Consider the following 20,331-nt stretch of genomic DNA (forward strand, 5'->3'; position numbering starts at 1 on the left):
CCACTGTACATGCACGACCTTGCAATTCGGAACTCGTGTTATCAGCTCAAAAGCCTTCTGGCATGTCATCATCTGAATCTAGACCGCCGTCTGCGATCTCCTTTGCCAGTTCGCGCTCTCTGTCGCGGGCTTCTTCAGCGGACTCGAGCGCTTTCGTGTGCGCGCCAGGACGGTATCGCATTGCCTGTGCGCGCAATATCAGCTCATGCGACCGAGCAGACAGGAGCTCTACGAACCCTGACAGAGTCATTGTGCATCTGCATGAGGAACTGTATGCGTTCATGAAAGGCTCGTTGCGGCTCGTTCGTGGAGTAGATATCGAGCACGTCCTTGCTTTTCATTGCGCCTTGTTCGTGATCGAGCTGGGCATCAATGACGCCGTCCTTGATGGCCTTGGCAACGATGTATTCTGCTTCTTCTTCCGAATCGAGCTTGAGCTTCGTACAGACGCTAGAGAGTGGGATGCGCGAGTAAGCGAGCGAGATGGAACGCAAAGCTGTCTTGATGACATTGTGACGTAATCTGAGCACAAGCGTATAGGTTGTCTCTGCACGGAAGCGGCCTTTGTATTTCGCCAGAGTCTCCTCAAACTGAGCGATGTTGCCTGTTCGAACAGCTTGCGCAATCTGGAGATACGGCACGAGCGCGTCGCGCAGAACCGGCTGGCGAAAGATAGAGCGCTCAGGAATATCGCCCATAAGAAGCTCAACGATGATGCAGAATTTGTAGGCCTACCGACAATCTGGCATGAGAGGCGGAACATGATATGAGAACCAGTGACTGACCGTTTGTAGGAATCCAGGGGCGATGGCGGGCGCAGGCGCCCTTCTGATCGCGGACTCGAGGTGGCCATGCGCTTCGGTATAGCTGAGCTGAATCGCACGGATGCGACCTGTTACATGATACTCGTTGTCAGCACAAAACATCAGACGCAGGTTGAGAGACATGCCTAGATAAAAGTACCAACGAGCAAGCTGCGCGTTGCCTGCACTTTCGGGAAAGGTCGAATTGGCGATGAGCTTATCGGCTTGCTCAAACAGATTATAGTGGAAGTAGTTGCGCAATAACAGGTTGAGTATCGTCGCTTGTGAATCGTCGTCCCGGCGCAGGGCTGATGTTCGCTGTGCAGAAAGTAAGATACTGTACGTCGCAAAAGATGAGCTTTGACATGCTTCGACGACTACTGTGATACGCACGGTCTGATTGACGCGAGACTGTGTTCGTCGTCTGCAAGCTCGTGGAAGCGAGCAAAGTAGAAGTAGACGCGCGATTGTAACTGATCGAGCGTGCGACGATTGAGCGCCTGCAGTCTTTGGACCGTGTGCGATGCCAGCTGCTCGCCCTGCGTATCACCCCGTGTCAATTCTACACGATGAGCGGATCTTCGAGATGAGACTCGCCTTGCTCAGCTCCTTGTGGTCGAGCAACCAGACGATGGTGAGTAGAGTCAGATAGATGTCCGCTTCAGGCAAAGCAGCAGAGCGCGGCGGCTTGGCTGTCTTCTTCTTCTCCTTCTCCTTCACGGATGTAGCCTCCTTGGGCTCTGCCGAGTCTGTGATAGGCTCGCCATCGATGTCCATGCTTGCCGGTGCTTCAGGTTCGGGCAGCGCGTTGAGGTCGGCAAAGGCAGAGAGCAAGTTCTGTCTTTGCGGCGAGTCTGTGGACGGGATCCCCTGGAGAGTGAGCAAGAGTCCTGCGCAGTCAAGGCCTTGCTGACCTAACGGGAAAGCTTCCTCGATGACTTGCTTGAGTGCATGGCTCCCTTCTGGCGTTTGAGTGCGCTTGCGTATTGTCGGCAGTGAACGCAAGACGAGGGTAGTATACCTTGGCTCGAGCGAGTCTACGGCCGTCGTCAACGATGCTAGCTGGTGGTGGAGCTCTGTGAGCATCAACAACGGGTGAGCGGGCAGCGATGACGAGTACTGGGACACCTGCCTTGAGCAAGCGATCGTGGCGCTGCTGTTGGCTTCTGCTCAGTCTTGGCGACTGCGGCGTCGGCTGTCTTGCTGCTGCTGTCCATCTGGACATCCTTTGCGTCTACCATGTCGCCTGCAGCCACACGGATCGACTGGCCAAGGCCTACCTGTGATCGTCGCGTGTCGAGGGGTGACGAACCGCCTGCTGCCAGTCGATGCTCGACGATGACGACGCCGAGCTGCAGCAGTCAGCCTTCCTGTCCGCCGACTTCACGGCACCCGTCCTACCCTATGCCTCCATCATAGCGGATCTGGAAGACAAAATTGCTTCCATAGCCACCAATACAGCCACTCGTGAGAGGTGCAACTTGTCTCAACCAATTCCTTGCATGAACTCACTCTCGCCACGTCAGATCTCGTCTCAGCAAGCCAGTCGTCTTCGAACAGCTTCAGCGAGCATGGCAGCGTCTACATGATGATCTCATTGTACGCAACGAAGCAGGTTGCCTGCCTTTTGGACGAGCCCTCGCGCTCTTTACGCGCAATCTCGCTCCCGGCAATCAAATCAAGCTCTTGTGCGATCCGAGGTTCTCGCACCGGACGTGACTGATACCTCGACACAGTCCCCTCCTGCCGCACGACCTTCTCTACCATTCCTCGTCGGCACTGAGACTGCAAGACCTAGATTGTGCGTGTCTCGTCCGAGAGTACCAGCGCGACTGACCGATCGATCTAGATCAGCCATTCACCCGAGCGACATGTCAGCTCCTGGCGAACATTCTCAGAGGTCAAAATGAGCTCGTACGCTCGTACTGGCCTCGCTTCCTTGCATCCGACCTGGCATCGTGCGTCGCTCCTTGTGTGTAGCCGCGCCCTGCTTACTCTCATATAGCCGCTTGCTCGCCACGCCAGACGAGCAGCTGAGAACGACAGTCCTTGTCCTGCTCGGTCTGCTTGTCGATGAGAGTCATGAGCGAATGTGAGATAGTTGCTGCTTTCCCAACGTAAACTGAGTCGCAACGCAGAGGGGCCCTGGCAGGGCCGCGTGGCAAGACTACGATGGCAAAAGTACTGGACATGGCGGAAAGCCTTCATGATACACCTGCATACAGCCTCGTGTGCGTTGTTCCTTTATCCTATAGTGCTTGCCCAATGACCGTGCCGAATTGGTAGACATAGCCTCGTCGGCAAGATGATCAAATCCAGCTTCTTAGCCCAGATATATGATACTCAAGCAACACCCGTCGCAATAATCGTCGAAGCACAAGTCCAGCTGCTCAAGATTGCGCATGCAGAAGTGGCCGCACTAGACTTCCCCGTGCTCGACACCATCACCGAAACGCTCATGCAACAATTTCTGCGCTTGTCCTCGGCGGCAGAAGATGCCTTTGCCTCTCAGCAGCGACAGCTAACAGATGTTCTGCTCCTCGAAGGACTCTGGTTTCTCTTGCAAAGTTTCACCGTTATTTGCCTCAAAGGTCAAATGACAGCAAGCGAGACGCTAGCCCGGAGCTCGGGTCGCAGGGCTGCAGGCAAGTCTGAGCGCAGCCCGCGTGTTCACACTAACACGAGCTAGCAGAATTCCTCCTCAAGGTGACTGTCTTCAAGCAATACATCCTGTCGACAGAGCAGCAAGACCACGCGCTCGATGGCGCTCTTCAGGCCTTTGCCGATATCCAAAAAGCAGCTTTGTCTTTTCTAGCTACTTCTGCGGACCATCACGCGTCTTTGGTCCAGCCAGCCGTGCGGGAAGCCGGTGCACTGCCCATCTTGCTCTCACTTTGCGGTGACGATCCGCACGCGCCCTGTGAGTCGTCCGCTTGAGTGACTAGATCGCACTCAGTCGTGACGCAGTCTTGCGTGAGAATGCGATCCTGGCGATGCGCTTCCTGCTGCAGGGCAGTCCAGAAAATCAGGCAATCATCAGGCAGCTGGGCAGCATGCAAACATTCGGATGAGACAGGAATACACTAGTCTTCCTCGTCACTCTCGATGACGAGTCGCCGTCTCGCCTGGGCTTCAGCTGTCGTCTCGGGCTCCGGCTCGGTAGTTGCAGCAGCTTTACGCTCTCGCTCGAGCCGCTTTTCCGCCGCGTCGAGCTCGTCTTCCTCCTCGAGATCCTCGTCCTCGCCAGCCGCGTCCTCCTCTTCGAGGTCGTCGTCATCCGCTACCACAGGCTCTTCGTCAGACGGCGCGATAAAGCCAGCCTCATCTTCTTCGTTTTGCAGATTGGCCTGCTCTCGTCGACTGCTCCGGCGAGTGCCTGCCGCTCCGCTCGGCCCACGCCCCTCGTCTTCGTCAAGGTCCATCTCGTCATCTTCGTCACTCTCGTCAGAGAATGCATCCAGATTGCGAGATCTCTGGGAGAAGCCGCCCCGTCGTCGGCGAGAGCCGCCTGCAGCTTTGCGGGCTTCTTTGAGCTTTTGCTTTGCTTTGAGCAGATCTTGAGCTTCCCGTTGTGCCTTTTCTCTGTCCGGATCGAGCTTGATGTCTGCAATCGAGATGGTCTGGGACTGCGCAGAAGCGCGCTTGTCGGCCTGGGACTGCACAGCCAGGCGACGACTGATATGTCCTCTGGTCGAAGTGGGCAAGAATGTCATCTCGCCCGCAAGAGGAGCTTGCGTCTCGATGAAGACGTTGCTGGGATCGGCAGTGTGCTCTACAGCGACATAAGCCATGCCACGTGGGGTCAGCTTGCCTTGAGCATCGATCGTCTTGCCTGCTGCCTCGTCTAGACTCTGCCGAATATCATAGAATTCTGTACCGAGCTGTAACGAGAGCGAGCCGTCGCTCCACCGTACGATGCGACTGTTACTTTGCCTCACCTGTGCGAGCAAATCTGAGTACGCGCGGCAGAACCGAGGAACGCGCATGCTGACTTTGCGCTCAGTTCTTGGCTCGCTGATCCAGCGGTTTCGTACGACGTTCTCTTCAGCTATGCTCTGATTTGGATCCGCAGAGCGTGCGCTTTTCCACCGCTCGACGTCGAATGGACTGCTATCGACTTGCAAGAATTTGGGTATACGCGCCAGCCAGATCTGTCCCACGGGCCTCTCTCATGAGCAGATGCAGAGCTGTATGAAGAAAGTACGCTGACCTGACCATCGTCTGAAGTGATGGTGGGCAGATTGGCCATCGGCACGGTTGCGACGGTTTCTTGTATTTCCTGGGGTGCAGCATCGTCTTCCTCGTACTCCAACCGTCTTCTCTGCCTACGCTCCTCTGCCGTCAACCCATCATCATCATCATCATCATCATCACCGTCATCATCATCCTCATCGCCAGCCATAGAATGATCGACGTCATCCATGTCTGGCCTGACAGGTGAACCTTGTCTGACAGCTGCAACTTCATCATCCCTGCCTTTGCTGTTCAGCGAGGCAGCACAGCTCAGACTGTCATGACTGACCCGTCACCGAAGAGATCTTCTGGGTCGGGCGATGGCGTGGGCGGGGCAGGACTAGGTATGCCCTGATCAATCAGAGAGGGACCACCCAAGTCGGCAGGCGTGATCGTTGTGGCCATTCCCTGTGGCGCTGACGCAGAGGGCTCGTCATTGCCAAAGAGATCATCTTCTAGCGCTCTACGCGGGTCATCGCCGTCTGGCAGACCGTTGAGTTCCATGCCTGTTGGCAGACTGCCTCGAGTGGGAGAGCTGTCGTCGGTCACACGTCAAAGTTTAACGTACCGCGCGAGCGCGGCTCTTTCCTCTGGCTGGCTGAGAAAAGGCGCTCTCCTTCTTGCCGTTCCAACGCTCATATGGCCGATAAGTCGTCATCCTCCCTCAAACCAGTGACGGGGCGTAGTATGGCACCACGGGCGAGCTCAGAGGATGAGAAAGCATCTCAGTGAGCTCGTGTTGCTCATAGCTGTCCACAAAGTTGATAGTGAGATCTGCTAACAGACAGGCGATGTTCAAGCTGCTCCTCTTCACTTTTGCCATGGTACTCGGCCCTCTCGGTTCGTTCTATGGGAGCCTACACTACCTCTTTGGTCGTCAGTCAGGCACGTGTCGCGCTCTTGCCGCCGCTCATGTAATTCTGCTTTCAGCTCGGGGACAGACGCAAGCAGCCATAGTCGCCGTCATCGTCGCAAACGTCGTCCTCGCCGGCTTCGTCGTTGTAGCCTTTAGGGACGATCAAGCTGAGCGTGAGGAGAGCAAGAAGACGAAATAGTCTACGCATATCTGTCATGTCGCTGTTGTTGTACGCTATAACACTGCACTACTAGTCCGACCATCTCGAGCACCACCTGTCTGTAGTCTGGCTGATAGTGACTCGAGCTGAGTCCGAGCCCTTCAGCTCTCGACCGCTCATACGCGATTCTCAGAGAGTGGACTGCTGCTCGCTCAAGCGCTCACGCGACGACCGTCGGCTTGCGTTCGAAGCGGTGCACGCCCTTGCTAGTGCGACTCGCTCTGGCGTCTTTCATATGTACCACCTCCTCACAGGACTCGTCAAGCATCTCACACGCAAGGAAGAATTCAATGTCATCATCCTCGGCCTCGACAATGCAGGCAAGACTGTCCGTCTCGTCGCGCGCTACCCTTTTGCTCGTCTGGCTCATGTCATTGTCCATTGTCCCCGCAGACCTTTCTCGAGCGTGTCAAGGACAACTTCACGGATACGCCCGGACTCTCGGCGGACAAGATCGCGCCTACTATTGGCCAGAACAGTGCGCAACTTGGCTGAGCGAAAGTCGCGAGAGTCTGACGTGCCGAGCGAGCAGTCAGTCGGGTGACGCTCAGTTCATCCGTACTCCAGTTCTGGGATCTCGGTGGTCAGAGGGATATGCGAACGATCTGGTCAAAGTACTATGCAGAATCTGATGCCGTCGTCTTTGTCATCGACTCGACAGATCCCCAACGGTTCGACGAATGCTGGCAGGTCTTCGAGACTGTCGTTGCCGATAGGAGGGTAGACGGAGCGCCCATTCTCGTGCTTGCCAACAAACGAGACTCGGATCAGTGCGTCCAGGTTGAAGAGATCAAGGAGCGTTTCAACCGTCAAGTGGAAGCCATGAACATCTCAGAGGGGCTCGTCATGCCCATATCTGCTCTCAGAGGGTTCGCAGACTATGTAGACTCGAATGCTCACTGACTCGTGCGTCCAGAGAGGGCATACGGGAGGCTGTCAACTGGCTTTTCTTCCGAGTCCAGAGCAGTCATCGACGCGATAGACTAAGGCAGCCGGTAAGACAATCGGCAGAGAGCTAGTACAGACATGCATTGGTGCAGATTTGAGCCTGTATGTACACATTGTATGCGAATTCTATGCAGTATGCTGTACAATGCATTAAGAGGCCGCCATTTGTGCATCCTCGGTCTCGCGAGCTTGGTGGGCTTCTGCTTCGCCTTCGTAGCCTGTCACTTTGATGTCATTCAAGCCGAGCTCCTCGTTCTGCTCGTGAGATCGATCGTAGACTTCGACGATCATCTTTGGGTCGTCATCAGGCGCATACGGATTTTGGATATACGAGTTGCTTAGCGGGTCGTCCAAGATGACAGTAAAAGGCTTCGACGCCGTCATGGCCTGTTCGGATTCCGTGAGCCAGTACTTGCGCTCAGTCGCACTGAGCACTGACCGATTTGAGACCAATGAGGAATTGCTCCATCGCTGTCATATCCTGCGCTCCTTGCAGCGCAGAATCTCCGCGGGCAAACACTTTGGCGTCCAGCTCTTCGTACACCTGATTGAGTAGGCCCTCAAGCGTAGTGAATCGTCCTCCTAGAGTGCCAGGATGCAGATACAGATCCACCTCTGGAATCTCGAGGCCTGCTGTCTCGCTCTGCATCGACCGCATGCTCAGCGAAGAAGATCTAGCTCGACATGACAATACGTACTTTCAAAATGTCGCGGCTGAGATCTTCTGCATCTTCGACCTGCAAGGTAACCTTCCGGCCTTGTGAAGCGATAGCACCTCCGCTCTTGATCTCGTTGTCCCTGTAGCCACAGCTGTGGCAGTTTGTGGACATCAGGATTACTTCCTGTACGGCGCATCACAGATTAGCTCGGCAGAGGAGATTGAGATGGATCGCAGTACCTTGAAGTGAGGTATGTTGACGGTCTTCATAAAGGTCTCAAGCATGCTACCACAGGATGAGCACGTCGTCGGGAACGAGAGCACTTCGTCTGGATTCTCCGGCTTATAGTCGTCAGTCAATGTCGTTTCTTGCGCCACGCCATGCGTATCAGCCTGAGTGGCAGTAGAACCGGCTTCTGCCAGGCCGAGCTGTATGTCTTGCTCCTGTGAGCGCTCGTATTCTCGCTTGGACCATTTGGGGTCGTTGAAGCCATTCAAGGTCTCGAGATACGAATTGCCACTGGGGTCGTCTAATCTGACCGTAAAAGGCTTGAAAGCTTGTCCCTCCTCACGACCTAGCAAGAGCTCTTGTAGCTTCTGTATCAAAGCGTCAATCTTGTCGGCTACGTCTGGCGTGAGGTTTCGTCTGGCAGGCTGCTGAAATTCGAGGTCGTCTATTGTTGCTTGCATGATGGATTCGATGGTCGTGAATTGGCCTTTGCCGGGCGGAATGGTCAACGCTAACGAGGGAATGACGATACTGGCGGATGCAGACTTGACGACCTGACGATTCAGATCGACTGGCGCAGTCAGTTGTACGGTGTACGTGCTGCCTCGCTCTTGACATTGCACATCAATTTCAGCGTCGGCTGCAGCTGGCAGCATGGGTGACTCACCTTGTATCATGCCTGCGCTTTGTACTTCGTTATTCGTGTGCCCGCAGAACTCACAGCGGAACGAGACGATGATGACCTCACGAAAATAAGGAATCGTCGTGAGCATCATTCTCGTCATGCCTTGCTCGTGACACTCCATGCACAAGCTCTCAATCTGTTCAACCGGGTGCGATTCTTCCGTAGTCGCACCGTTTCCATTTGCTGCCGCCTCAGTAGAAGGCTGATGATCGTCTGGTAAAGCATCGGTCGCTTGAGCTAGAGAGCCGACGGATCTGAAGAAAGGGTCGCTCGCTCGTTCGCTTTGCGAGCCGGGCTGGCTTGCATCTGTCTTGAGACGCTTGGGCACGGCCTCTGCTGGCTCGTTGGCTTCGTGCTTGCTCATGAGAGGTGCGTGGCAACGTCAGCTGCTCTGTCAATTTTACGAGGACAGAGGCGCGTGTCGACACGTGGAAGCTCGAAGCTCGAAGCACTCAGCACTCGAAGCTCGATCAGGTCCTACTTCAGCCTCGTCTGACATGGCTTGGGACGGCGACCTAGCGCTCTCGTTCGGTGTCTCGAGCTCGCCGACGCAGGCACAGTTCAATGGCCGCCAGTCGCCCGCCATCACTGTACCACCCGCGCCTCAGCAAGCCTCGACCTCGAAGCTGTCCATCGAGCAATGGGACAAGCTGGCACCTCTCACCGATGCTCAACGAGCATCTGTAGCAGCCATACAGCGGGCAGCTCATCGGAGACCCGTTCCCGCACGCGTAAGCCAGCATGAGCATGCCATGGCTCGAGCTGATAGCTTGTATAGCTGGCGAGGGCGAAAGCTGCAGAGCAAGCCTCACGACCGAGCACGCCCCTGAATGCTCATCATTCTTCTGCGCTCTCGCGCACAATGTCCAGCACGCCCGCGAGTCAGTCGAACGCTGCGACGCCGACGGGCTCGCCTCAGACGCGCTCGCTGTCCCTGTTGAATCCAGCCCAGGACGGGAGCACTAGCTCATTACTCGGCTTGCCAGCTCATCAATCGATAGCGAATCCGACGCAGTTCAACGACTGGTTCGCAAAGATTCAGTCGCTTATGGAATCCGAAACAGAGACCATCTATCGACATCACCTCGAGCAGCTGAATGAGTATGCCCAGACCTGTCTCGATATCTCGGATCGCGTCAAAGACATTCGAGGGCTCGTACGAGAGATGGAGGCCAATCGCAAGTTTGTCGAAGAGAACAGCAGGGCCTTACAAGGCGCTTGTGAGGTCATGCTCTCCGATCAGAAGCGGCTCGTCCAAGTCACCTCGGCTATCGGTGCAAGATTGCAGTATTTCAAGGAGCTCGAATCGATGCAGAGACTGCTCAACCTTCCCGGCGAAACCGTCGTGCTGCAGGAAGGCTTTGTCGACACACTTCGGAGAGGCGATGTCTGCCTCGAGTTCTTCAAGGCCAATGCCGACTTCCGAGACGCGAGCATCTATCTCATCCGATTCCAGCAGTGCATGACACGTGCACTGACACTCATCAAGATGTACTTTGTCAACACGCTCAGACGTATAGGGCAAGACGCTGCCGAGAAAGCAGCTGGCAAGGTCGCATTGTACTTCCAGACGAGGAGCTGTGCTGACAATGAGTCGTACCGTAGGACTTGTCAGAGGCTGCCCTGGACACGCTTCTGTACGCAAAGTTTACCCAGCCTGCTCTGCTCGAACCTCTGCGTGCGCTAGTCTTTCAGCTCGAGTCCAGAGCCGCGAGCAACCCCGAAGAGTATCAATCGCTCTTGCAGGAATGCTACGACACTTGGTCCAGTATTCGCAGTCAGCTCGTCGGGCCCGTCCTCAAGGCCGAAGTCAAGCGGATGGACCCTGCAAAGCAAGACATCATCGCACTGACCCGTACGGGCTGCAATTATCTGCGTCTCATCTGTATACAAGAGTGGGACCTCTTCAAGCTGTATTTCCCCTCCTCTGGCGAAGAGCAGGCGTATGCGTATCTAGAGGGCTTGTGCGATACCCTTTACGACTCCTTGAGGCCTAGGGTGCTCCACGAACCTCGCCTGGGCGCGCTCTGCGAACTCTGCACTGTGCTGCAGGCTCTCATGGCGCTTGATCTGGACTACCAGGACGAAGCAATCGATGAGCAGGACATCTCCTTCCAGCAGCCGCCCCGAAGTGCGCGTACAGACTTCTTGGCCGACGTCGGATTTCCTTTGCCAGCCTTGCAACGTTTCGATAGCGATGATGCCATGTCGCCCATGGAGGGGCCACGCAAACAAGCTCATTCAGGGCGTGATGCTTTGCGGTTCAGCGTTCTACTACAGACGATCTTGCAAGATGTCCAGACCAAGCTTGTCTTTCGAGCCCAGGCTATCTTGCAGAGCGAGGTCGAGCTCTTCATTCCATCAGCATCAGATCTTGACTTCCCAGACCGACTACAAGGCGATGAGATCAACAGTGCTGGTCTGAGTACAGAGGGCAAAGCCAGCAGCTCTGAAGGCGCGCTAGCTTTCAGGCTTCCTTCTGCCGAAGTGCAGAGGAGCTGGTACCCCACGCTACAGAAGACAATCTGGGTCCTTTCGAAGCTGCATACCTTTGTCAATGTAGGCCTGCAGCGTATATGCGTGCACGCCATCGCTGATCATTCCTCGACAGGCGGCCATCTTCGAGGATCTGGCAGCAGAAGCAGTCACGTTGTGTAGACGATCCTTGCAGGTGGGCGCAGAGAAGATCATAAGTCGTCAAGGCGCGCACCCGCTCGACGGTCAGCTGTTCAGCATACGGCACCTGCTAATTCTCAAGGACACTGTTCGCTCGATTGACATGGTGCAAGTTGATCGTGCTATGGACTTCTCCAGCGTGACAGGCAAGTCCATCGACCAATGTCGCCATTGTAGCAAAGACTTATCATATCGCGGATCACAGATGCATTGGGAAGTCTTTTGCGGAACTCGTCTGCACTCTTCAATCCTTCGTCACTTTTCCAGCTGGCGGCCAAAGGCATCCCCAGCTTTGCAGAGACTATGCGAGATGCGAAGACAGTAAGCAGGACCGCCTTGATGCCTGATCATCGGTACTGATGAGCTACATAGGATCTCGACTTTAGCTTGAAGACAGTCTGTGAAGATCTTATCTCGCAAGCCTCGCTCTCGATCACGGTTACCTTGCGCAACTTCCTCGCTCGTTGTCAAGCGTTCTCACGAGAGCAGCCGAATGGTGTCCTGCGCGAGCAAGACTGGGCATCGTCTGGCGAGGTTCGACGTGTTCACGATCAATTTGTAGCAGAACCCGATGGCCTGCTTGCCAAGGCTTTTCGAGACATCACGACACACATTGCACGATGGCTCAAGGATAAGCGCACACTGAAGGTCCTCTTGCCACCAATACAGGTGAGGTGCTCTACTAGGCTTTGACCGAGCGCTGACGTGCTTTGCAGGATGAAGTGCTCGACATCTACGCTTCCTTCTTCAAGTTTGTCAAAGCAGAATATGACCTCGAGACTGCTCAGTCCTTGACATCACTGGAAACTCTTCGGGCGCAGCTCAGCAAGTTGTCAGGCTTGGAGAGCAAGCGATAATGCAAACCGAACGCGGGTGAATCTGTAGGAGCCAACTGTAGTCGCGTCGACGACGAGATAGCAACTTTGCCACGCTTATCGTTTCTTCGCGCTGGAGTCTCAAGGCGCGGGCAGAATGTCGCGGAGACTGGCGGTGCTTGCTGGAGAGGCCTTGATAGAGGGCAAGTTGCAGCCCGCCACCCTCGAAGTTTCACTTGAGAGCGGTCGAGTGACTGCCATTCACCCCGGCTTGAGACCAGCGTCAGATTATCCTGCACCTGTATGGCAGCTGCTCGACCTATCTACTAGCTCAGACTGGCTACTGCCCGGTCTAGTTGACTGTCACGTCCATCTCAATGAACCAGGCAGAACAGAATGGGAAGGCTTCGAGACGGGTACGAGAGTATGCTGCTCTATAACTCGCAGGCACCTGTATGCTGACGAGTGCGAGCACCTACAGGCAGCCGCCAGCGGTGGCGTGACGACAGTCATTGACATGCCCCTCAATGCCATACCACCGACAACGACTGTCGCCAATCTTGATCTCAAGCTCAAAGCAGCTCAAGGACAATGTCACGTCGACGTAGGATTCTGGGGCGGCATCGTACCTACGAACATCGACGACCTCTTGCCGCTCGTACGTAGAGGAGTGAGAGGCTTCAAGTGCTTCCTGATCGAGAGCGGCGTCGAAGAATTCCCTTGTGTGACCGGCGAGCAGGTCCGCGCGGCAATGGCCAGACTCAAAGACACCGAATCGGCCGTACTGTTCCACGCTGAGCTTGGCACACCCACGACCGACCACGAACAGCTCAGACTGCAATCAGAGCTTGCGCAGCTCGATCCAAGGCAATACGTCACCTTCCTCAAGACGCGTCCGGAGTCTTTCGAGACTTCAGCCATTGAACTTGTAGCGCAGCTCCAAGCCGAGCAGCCGAGCGTCAAAACACATATAGTACACCTTTCCGCTGCATCTGCGCTGCCTACGATCAAACTCGCCAAGGCGGCTGGCTTGCCAATGTCAGTAGAGACGTGCTATCACTACCTTTCGCTCGCGGCGGAGAACGTACCAGAAGGCAGGTGCGAATTCAAATGCTGTCCTCCTATACGCGAGCAGGCGAACCAGGATCTACTATGGTCAGCCCTCAAATCTGGCGAGATCGACTTTGTCGTGTCGGATCACTCGCCTTGTGTGCAGGAAATGAAGCTCTTGTCCGAGGGTGATTTCGTCAAGGCGTGGGGCGGCGTTGGTGGGCTCGGACTTGGACTTAGTCTGATGTGGACAGAGGCCAGACGACGAGGCGGCATAAGCATACAACAAATTATCGACTGGCTCGCATTCCGACCCGCCCATTTTGCACGAGTCGATGATCAGAAAGGCAGCCTGAAGGTCGGTGGCGATGCCGACTTCATCCTATTCGATCCCACGGCACGCTTCATCGTGGAAAAAGAACATCTCGTCTTCAAAAACAAGCTATCCCCATACACGTCACGGGAGCTGCAGGGTGCTGTGCAGCAAACCTACCTACGAGGCCAGCTCGTTTTCGACAGAGCGAGGCCAGAGATCCTCAGCATTGCCAGAGGACGAACGCTCATCGCGTGAGATAGAATGTACATGATGGCATTGTTGTAAGCAACAACAGTAGACGTCAGCGCCTAAGAAGAGATGAATTGAAATACGGCCGAGACCGCGCCCAGACCTGTCTCTGCACGCAAAAGGTCGTCATGAATGTTTTGAAGGCAATCGTTGCTCATGTGATTCCACCTGAGATCTCATTAGCTGCATTCAAGGAGGCGACTTGCGATAGCTTACGTGCTCGTGTCGCCGTAAAGCATGGCAGGCGCTCTGATCGATTGGCGTCCGTCCTTGCATCGTTTGCACTTGAACGTGTCGTGCGTCTCAGAGATAGTGTTGGCCTTGTAGCTGCATGAATGATTGAGCATAAATCATACGCGGAAGGTGGGAATAACGTACGCAAAGAGCTGCTTGAGGTCGTCGCGGCTGAAGTGGCGCTCCGCATCTTCTTTCGCATCGACAACGCAGGACGAGAGAGCCTGCTTGTGAGCCTGCCGTTGGAAAATCTTCTCCTCGATCGTGCCGGTCGCGATGAAGCGATAGACGAAGCAATCCTTCTTCTGGCCATCGCGCCAAACACGAGCAAGTGCCTGTTGGTCGGCGGCAGGATTCCAATCTGCTTACCATGTCAGCACATGATTGCAAAATGTAGAGATGTCGTACCAGGATCGAAGAGAATGAGCCGATTGGCGCCGATGAGATTGATTCCGCATCCGCCGGCTTTCGAGGATAGAAGGAAGACGAATTCCTTGCCTTCTGGGTTATTGAATTCATCAACAAGCTTCTGGCGCTTCTTGATGCTCGTGCTACCCTCCAGTCTGAAATAGCCATACTTGCGATCCCTGAGCATCTTTTCGAACACGTCGAGTGTTTCGGTGTAATTGCTGATCAACACAATCTTATCATTTGTCTCTGCGCGCATCTTCTCAAGGAAGCGATCAAGGACCAGCGTCTTGCCTGAATACTCCGAGACGACACTGCGGCGACGGTCGAATGGATCGAATCCGTCTGGCATATCGTTCTTGAAGTCGTCAAAATTGTCACGAAAGTACGCATCGAGCAGTTGAGGATGATTGCAGAGCTTCTGAGCGCGCTGAATTGCGCCAAGCGCGCTCGTGCCGCCTTTGGCATCTTTCTCTTCGGGTCGCTTGATAAGCTTTTGATAAAGTTGGAGCTGCAGAGGCGACAGATTGCAGAAGACGACGTGCTCGTACTTGACAGGTACTGTCGCACGATCGGTCAGCTTTGGCATCATGTACAAGCATACCCATACGATACTTGGTGAGCAAATCGTTCGTGCGACGAATGACGAATTGATTGACAAGCGAAGTCAGCTCCTTGAGCTTCTCTTGACACCTTTCTCGCTCCTTGTCGGTTGCTTCTGACATGCGACCGCGAACAATTGCCAGTTCGTAGTTCTTCTTAAAATCTGCCCGCGCACCGAGCTTGCCAGGAATGGCAAAGTTGAGCAGAGAGAAGTATTCTGTTAGATCATTCTGAACGGGCGTGCCTGTAAGTAGCACACGTCGCTGAACATTGATCTTGTCAAGCTCGGTATAGGTCAGATTGGTCGCATTCTTCAGACGATGAGCTTCATCACAGAGGATGAGGCCAATGGGTGCGTTGCCGAGCTCAGCAGTGAGCGAACGCAGTGTTTCGTAGGAGACGATGATGACTGCCGCATGTTTAGCTGTTGCTTTGGTAATCAGCTGGCCAGCGCACCTGGTTGACAAATGGCACGGCCATGTGCGGATACCCACTGACGCAAAGCAGCCATAAGATCGGGTTTGGGCATGCTGCCATCGATAGCGAGCGGATTTATTGTGCCTGGTCCGAGCCATTTGACTGTACTACGCTGTCAGGGGCCGTGCACAAAGCAGAACCTGAACAATACTGACCGAATTCGTTGGCCCAATTGCGCACGAGTGACGCTGGACAGACGACAATGGCCTTCTCGATCGTACCTTTGCCGGCCTTTGGAGACTGCTTGAGCAGCGTGAAGAGAAGAGTGATACATTGCAGCTTTGCGCATCATGGAGATCAGCATAAAGTCTTGCGCATTAGTGAGTGTTGCTTACCGTCTTGCCAAGGCCCATTTCATCCGCCATGATGCAGCCGAATGCACCTTCGGAGATCATGCCTGTTGCAGCTTTGTATAGGAACTTGACTCCTTCCACTTGATGAGGACGCAAGACTTTGCCCAGACGTGGATCGAGCACAACGGGAACTTTGCGTTTCCGGAGCTCTGCTTCGCGTTCATTCTGCTTGTCGAGACCGAGGATGGAAGCGATCGACTTGTGGACGATGTCACGAGCCTCGAGCTTGACCGGCGTCACAGTCTTTGCCTGCTCTGCCAGACGGGCTGCTTCGAGTTCTGCTTCCTTGTCATCGACGGTCGGGTCCCACAAGACGATCGCACGATCGCCCAGAGGATCGTGCAACGGTCTGGGAATAAGCATGGGCCGGCGACAGACTCCCAGTGCACCGGCTCGAGAGGGCGCAAATTGTATTGTCTCACCCGTCTTGGCATCACGTATGGCAGGGATCGTAAATGCGGACTTTGCGACTTCAAGTGGCTTCGGCTTTGGACTGTTGAACTTGGGAAACACGCGAGGCGGTGGGGGAGGTATGTCTTCACCCCCGAAGCGTCCTTTCTTCTTTTTCGCGCCTTCATCTTCGTCCTCATCTTCGGCTGACTGAGGTCGCTTCTTTGCATTGTGCTTTGCCACCAGAATCCCGCGCGAGTCGGTGTAGAGACCATTACTGAGCAAAGGTCCCTCGGCATACGCAGGCTCATCTTTGTAGTCATCGTCCCGCTTGCTCGAGATCGCTTTGCGTGACTCCCTGGGCACTTCGACAGCCTCATCTGGACCGGCCAGCTCTGCGTAATCGACCTTCTTTCGGGATCGCACTCCTAAGTCGGTCGCGCTCGATTGCTGTACTCTGATGTTGCGGCTGGCAGCCATCGCCTTGAGGGAGCTGGGTATCTTGAATGCCTTGAAGGATGGTCGACCGAATCCTGCGCCGTTAGCATCGTGCCGCACTGGACCGGCTGACGGTCGACTGGCAGCGGTAGTGGAGCCCGGGACCACATTCTCCTTAGCCTCGGTGATCTTATCGGCATCCCTCGAGCCACCCCGAGCAGCCAGAACGAAACTCTTCCGCATATCGTGGAGCGTGTGAGCTGAAGCGCTGACGAGGGGCGGCTGGCGAATCGCTCGCGCCTTGACATTGATCACGTGATCACGCGCTCTTGCGTTGTTCGTGCCCGCATAGCAAAACCGCTTTGCCGCCCTGGCTGGCGACGCCGAGGGCTGTACGACCAGCCGAACAGAGCCGCAAGCATTGGTCCTCCCTTCCTCTCAAGTCATCGCTGCGTTCCTGGCAGTCCGGGCACAACAAGCACTCGAGATGAACGTCTCGACTTGTCATACCGGCCAGAGCCAAGCTGGACCTAGCAGCGCATTCCTACCGCACGAGCAATCGGCAGCAACAGTCGAGTACTATCAAAAGAGAGAAGAGGAGGAGCGCGTGCGTCATGCGCACATACAGCAATCGCTTGACAAACGACTTGGCCCTGAGCATCTCAGCAGTCGTCCCGGTCCAGGAGGCAGAAAGCTGCACTACCTCGAGGGCAACAGAGCGATCGGTATAGCCAACCAAGTGTGGGGCTATGACGGTTGGTCGACAGAGATCCTCGATCAGCAATTCGACTACGTAGGTCGCCCCTCTGAGATACACAGTCTGAGCTCAGGCATGCACACCGATTCAACAGCATGAGATGGATCCGGTCACAAAGAGGTGGTCTACATGTGCATCTGCTACTGTCAAAGTCATCCTCGCTCCGTCTTTGAGCATCCCGGGCTATCAAGCCTATCACACAGACGTGGGCACCGGTGACTCCACTGGCCCTGACCGCGCGCAGACTATAGCTCTGGTAAGTTGCTAGCATATGCAGCTTGATTTGCTCATGAGGGGTCCCTGACAGGCAAGGAAAGCTGCAGTCACTGATGCGACAAAGCGTGCGCTACGCTGTTTCGGCGAGCTCACTGGCAACTGCTGCTATGACGAAACATTCACCAAAGGCCTCAGTAAAGTAGCGCCCGTTGCGGCAAAGAACAGAGAGAACAAATACGACAATCTGTATCGTGGCAATGACAACTTACGTCCGCCGCCGCCCCCTCAGGCTTACCCGCAAGAGTCGCAATACGATTCGGATGCATCCAACGCTCGTCCCATGATTACGCGATCTGCAGATTCTGCGGTGTTTGCCAAACCTGTCGTGCCTGCTTATGCTCGTCAGGCAGCCAGCGTTGATGCCTGCGCTCCTGTTTGCAAGGCCGCGCCAGCAGCTGAAGAGGAAGCCGATTTCCCGGACGACGAGTCCCTTTTCGATCAGATGGACTCGGACTTTGTGGGCGTCGATATCAATGCGAGCATGGTTCTGGATCGGTACCAGCCAGCTGTCGGTGACGTCCCAATGACCCGTGCTACTGCTTCCGTTCTGCCCGGCGAGCCAAAGAGGAAAGACGCTGCTGACGATGTCAGCTTGGTCGAGCGTAAGAAACAAGAAGCAGCCGCCAAGCGCGAGGCAGCCAGAGCTCGTCAGGCTGCAAGGAGCTCGACGCCCGTCCGTACAGGTCAGCCTGAGACTCGCGCACGCAGCTCCGCCCCCGAGGGTCCTTCGGTCAGTCTTGTAGCGGCTGCATCGGCCATCAAAGCTACTGCTCCTATTTCGCCCTCCCAAGCGACCTCGGGGTTTGCCACCGCCCGCAACCTCAAACGTATTCAGTACGAGTGTTCTTCTATGATCCCCGCGTTCTGAGTCTGATCCAGGGTCTGCAGAGACCCTATGGTCAACTCGTACCCTCAGAAGCGCTCGTCGCAATCTCGCATGCCTCTCAGCGAGCTACGCCCACAATGATGTCTGTGATCCCCCTTGTTGTCGATTTGCATTTGAAAGAACAATCAAATAACATAGCAGGCAAACCTTATTTCGCGGCTCGCGAACGCGCTGATCCGCCTGCCTCGGTCGATTACTGCCTCCTCCTCTGCAGCCCAACCCAATGTCGTCTGTTCGTGCTTCGTGTAAACGTTCTTGCGAGATATTACGATGGGATCAGATTCGATGTTCGGCTGTCGGAAGCGTGGGCGGATAGCTGAGGAGCGAATGGCTCGTCAAACTGATCTAGTTTGAAGTCCTATATGGTAAGGTCGCCGTCGGCAGATAACTTGCTCGTGGCTACGAACAACCCGCCTTCTCCTCTACGATGCGTATAAGAGCGCGTACAACTCCTTGCTTGCACTCAACTCTTGTCAAGCATCTCACCAGCAGAAAGCGAGAGCGAGAGCCAGAGCAAGAGCGTCGAGATCATTCTGATCCCTCAGAAAGTGAACATTACAAGCACCATGGGTGAGCATGCTATGACAACAAGCCAGGCTCGAGCTGATGGAAGGCTAGCTGACACTCCTGTGTCACTTGCCTGCGCCGACTTTGATGCCGACGCACTCTTGCAACTCTTGCCTGCCAATTTGTCGCCTTCGATGCCACCTCAAGCGATCCTGCAGAGACGATCCTCAACGGACAGTGTCAAGGAGATCATGACAGACGAGCAGATCTTCGCTCTGCAGCTGGAAGGATACTTTGCAGCACTCAGTCCAAGCAAGCAAGGTCGAACGACGGTCACACAGTCTGACCATGGCGACATTGTGGCCTTCCTCTCGGGAGAGGATGATCAGATGCGCAACATCAAGTTCAGAAGCTGGGCGCTCAAGAACTTTAAGCTGTCGGCTAACGGCTCACGTCTCGTTTCGACTTCGAATGGCCTGCCCATCGCCTGTGTGGAACAGTATCACAGCATCTGCGCGGCAGCTCACGGCAAGTGTATGCACGGTGGCCGAGACAAGACACACAAGGCTATTGCTGCCAAGTGGGCCTTTATCCCGAAGGACATTGTCGCACGCTTCGTCGCTACATGCCCGCTCTGCCGAATCAAGCGCCCGTCGATGCACGAAAGCTCGCCAGAAGTCTCCAGTGACCGAATCAGCTCATCGACGCCGGACCTCGGCTACTTTGGCTCGTCTGAGAGCGACGATGGCGAGGACAGTGACTGTATGATCATCTCGCCACCTCCCAATTCGCGCCGTCAGTCGTTTGACGAATCGATTCCGGATGTCTGGACTGCCCCGCACCACCAGGGATACGATTTGCCGGCTGATCTGCTCGAACCTCTCGAGGTCCTTGCTGAAGCAGACGCTGCATTGGAGGCGCTTGAGCGCGGGCGATCCGCACTCGAAGACGTACCCTTTGCACTGCGCGTTCAATTCTTCAGCCCCGACACGTTCGACAATGCCTTTGACACCGCATTTGGCAACGCACTCAATGAAGCCGCCCAGCTCGATCTTCCGTTCGATGAGCAGCACTGGCCCGGACTCAAGGCTGAACCCTCTGCGATGCTCTGCGAACCTTTCGCAATCGACTGGACGTTCTCATGAGCTCAGCTCGTTATACAGCACTGTGTTGTTTGAAATCGAAACAATGACATTATCCATAGATCGCGAGCCATAGTTGAGATGGGTTGATGAGTCAGCAATGCATCGGAGCAGTGACGCGA

At 55.2% G+C, this 20,331-nt stretch overlaps 10 protein-coding genes across 10 annotated transcripts; 6 read left to right on the forward strand and 4 right to left on the reverse strand.

Moving 5' to 3' along the window:
* Positions 1-46: 46 nt before the first annotated feature.
* Positions 47-2,044, reverse strand: L969DRAFT_93660 (uncharacterized protein; the record flags this gene model as incomplete). The annotated part of the gene is made up of 8 exons (XM_014712958.1): positions 47-184; positions 237-731; positions 786-892; positions 950-1,140; positions 1,197-1,342; positions 1,401-1,657; positions 1,718-1,879; positions 1,936-2,044. The coding sequence occupies 8 exons, from the start codon at positions 2,042-2,044 to the stop codon at positions 47-49; spliced, it is 1,605 nt and encodes a 534-aa protein (XP_014568444.1).
* Positions 2,045-2,131: 87 nt separating this feature from the next.
* L969DRAFT_93661 (uncharacterized protein) lies at positions 2,132-3,874 on the forward strand (the record flags this gene model as incomplete). Its single annotated transcript, XM_014712959.1, has 9 exons — positions 2,132-2,277; positions 2,330-2,491; positions 2,540-2,604; positions 2,653-2,761; positions 2,809-2,895; positions 2,942-3,034; positions 3,090-3,448; positions 3,496-3,723; positions 3,771-3,874. The coding sequence occupies 9 exons, from the start codon at positions 2,132-2,134 to the stop codon at positions 3,872-3,874; spliced, it is 1,353 nt and encodes a 450-aa protein (XP_014568445.1).
* Positions 3,875-3,886: 12 nt separating this feature from the next.
* Positions 3,887-5,540, reverse strand: L969DRAFT_16502 (uncharacterized protein; the record flags this gene model as incomplete). The annotated part of the gene is made up of 4 exons (XM_014712851.1): positions 3,887-4,741; positions 4,796-4,954; positions 5,014-5,275; positions 5,326-5,540. The coding sequence occupies 4 exons, from the start codon at positions 5,538-5,540 to the stop codon at positions 3,887-3,889; spliced, it is 1,491 nt and encodes a 496-aa protein (XP_014568337.1).
* An 807-nt stretch (positions 5,541-6,347) lies between these two features.
* L969DRAFT_27371 (uncharacterized protein) lies at positions 6,348-7,071 on the forward strand (the record flags this gene model as incomplete). Its single annotated transcript, XM_014712919.1, has 4 exons — positions 6,348-6,440; positions 6,506-6,590; positions 6,645-6,981; positions 7,029-7,071. Coding segments are annotated over 4 exons (558 nt in total), but the record flags the coding sequence as incomplete, so codon positions are not given.
* Positions 7,048-9,024, reverse strand: L969DRAFT_86413 (uncharacterized protein). The gene is made up of 5 exons (XM_014712960.1): positions 8,615-9,024; positions 7,959-8,557; positions 7,759-7,902; positions 7,500-7,703; positions 7,048-7,447 (listed from the first exon to the last, which is right to left on the reverse strand). Exons 1-5 carry the CDS (start codon positions 8,994-8,996, stop codon positions 7,211-7,213), a joined length of 1,566 nt encoding a protein of 521 aa, XP_014568446.1. The 5' UTR covers positions 8,997-9,024; the 3' UTR covers positions 7,048-7,210.
* Positions 9,025-9,069: 45 nt separating this feature from the next.
* L969DRAFT_382343 (uncharacterized protein) lies at positions 9,070-12,333 on the forward strand. Its single transcript, XM_014712961.1, has 7 exons — positions 9,070-9,363; positions 9,411-10,184; positions 10,238-11,191; positions 11,244-11,454; positions 11,514-11,629; positions 11,681-11,977; positions 12,025-12,333. The coding sequence occupies exons 1-7, from the start codon at positions 9,130-9,132 to the stop codon at positions 12,163-12,165; spliced, it is 2,727 nt and encodes a 908-aa protein (XP_014568447.1). The 5' UTR covers positions 9,070-9,129; the 3' UTR covers positions 12,166-12,333.
* On the forward strand, positions 11,950-13,994 carry L969DRAFT_60456 (uncharacterized protein). The gene is made up of 3 exons (XM_014712962.1): positions 11,950-12,547; positions 12,605-13,906; positions 13,955-13,994. The coding sequence occupies exons 1-2, from the start codon at positions 12,281-12,283 to the stop codon at positions 13,742-13,744; spliced, it is 1,407 nt and encodes a 468-aa protein (XP_014568448.1). The 5' UTR covers positions 11,950-12,280; the 3' UTR covers positions 13,745-13,906; positions 13,955-13,994.
* Positions 13,753-16,904, reverse strand: L969DRAFT_86415 (uncharacterized protein). Its single transcript, XM_014712963.1, has 8 exons — positions 15,796-16,904; positions 15,616-15,739; positions 15,440-15,562; positions 14,991-15,392; positions 14,381-14,941; positions 14,117-14,333; positions 13,955-14,065; positions 13,753-13,906 (listed from the first exon to the last, which is right to left on the reverse strand). The coding sequence occupies exons 1-8, from the start codon at positions 16,882-16,884 to the stop codon at positions 13,798-13,800; spliced, it is 2,736 nt and encodes a 911-aa protein (XP_014568449.1). The 5' UTR covers positions 16,885-16,904; the 3' UTR covers positions 13,753-13,797.
* A 76-nt stretch (positions 16,905-16,980) lies between these two features.
* L969DRAFT_86416 (uncharacterized protein) lies at positions 16,981-18,656 on the forward strand. The gene is made up of 4 exons (XM_014712964.1): positions 16,981-17,434; positions 17,493-17,654; positions 17,706-18,508; positions 18,563-18,656. Exons 1-4 carry the CDS (start codon positions 17,129-17,131, stop codon positions 18,639-18,641), a joined length of 1,350 nt encoding a protein of 449 aa, XP_014568450.1. The 5' UTR covers positions 16,981-17,128; the 3' UTR covers positions 18,642-18,656.
* A 63-nt stretch (positions 18,657-18,719) lies between these two features.
* L969DRAFT_382603 (uncharacterized protein) lies at positions 18,720-20,308 on the forward strand. The gene is made up of 2 exons (XM_014712965.1): positions 18,720-19,130; positions 19,179-20,308. Exons 1-2 carry the CDS (start codon positions 19,127-19,129, stop codon positions 20,210-20,212), a joined length of 1,038 nt encoding a protein of 345 aa, XP_014568451.1. The 5' UTR covers positions 18,720-19,126; the 3' UTR covers positions 20,213-20,308.
* The last annotated feature ends 23 nt before the right edge of the window (positions 20,309-20,331 follow it).

Source organism: Mixia osmundae (genome assembly GCF_000708205.1).
Source record: "Mixia osmundae IAM 14324 unplaced genomic scaffold scaffold_4, whole genome shotgun sequence".
NCBI classification, from domain to species: Eukaryota; Fungi; Basidiomycota; class Mixiomycetes; order Mixiales; family Mixiaceae; genus Mixia; species Mixia osmundae.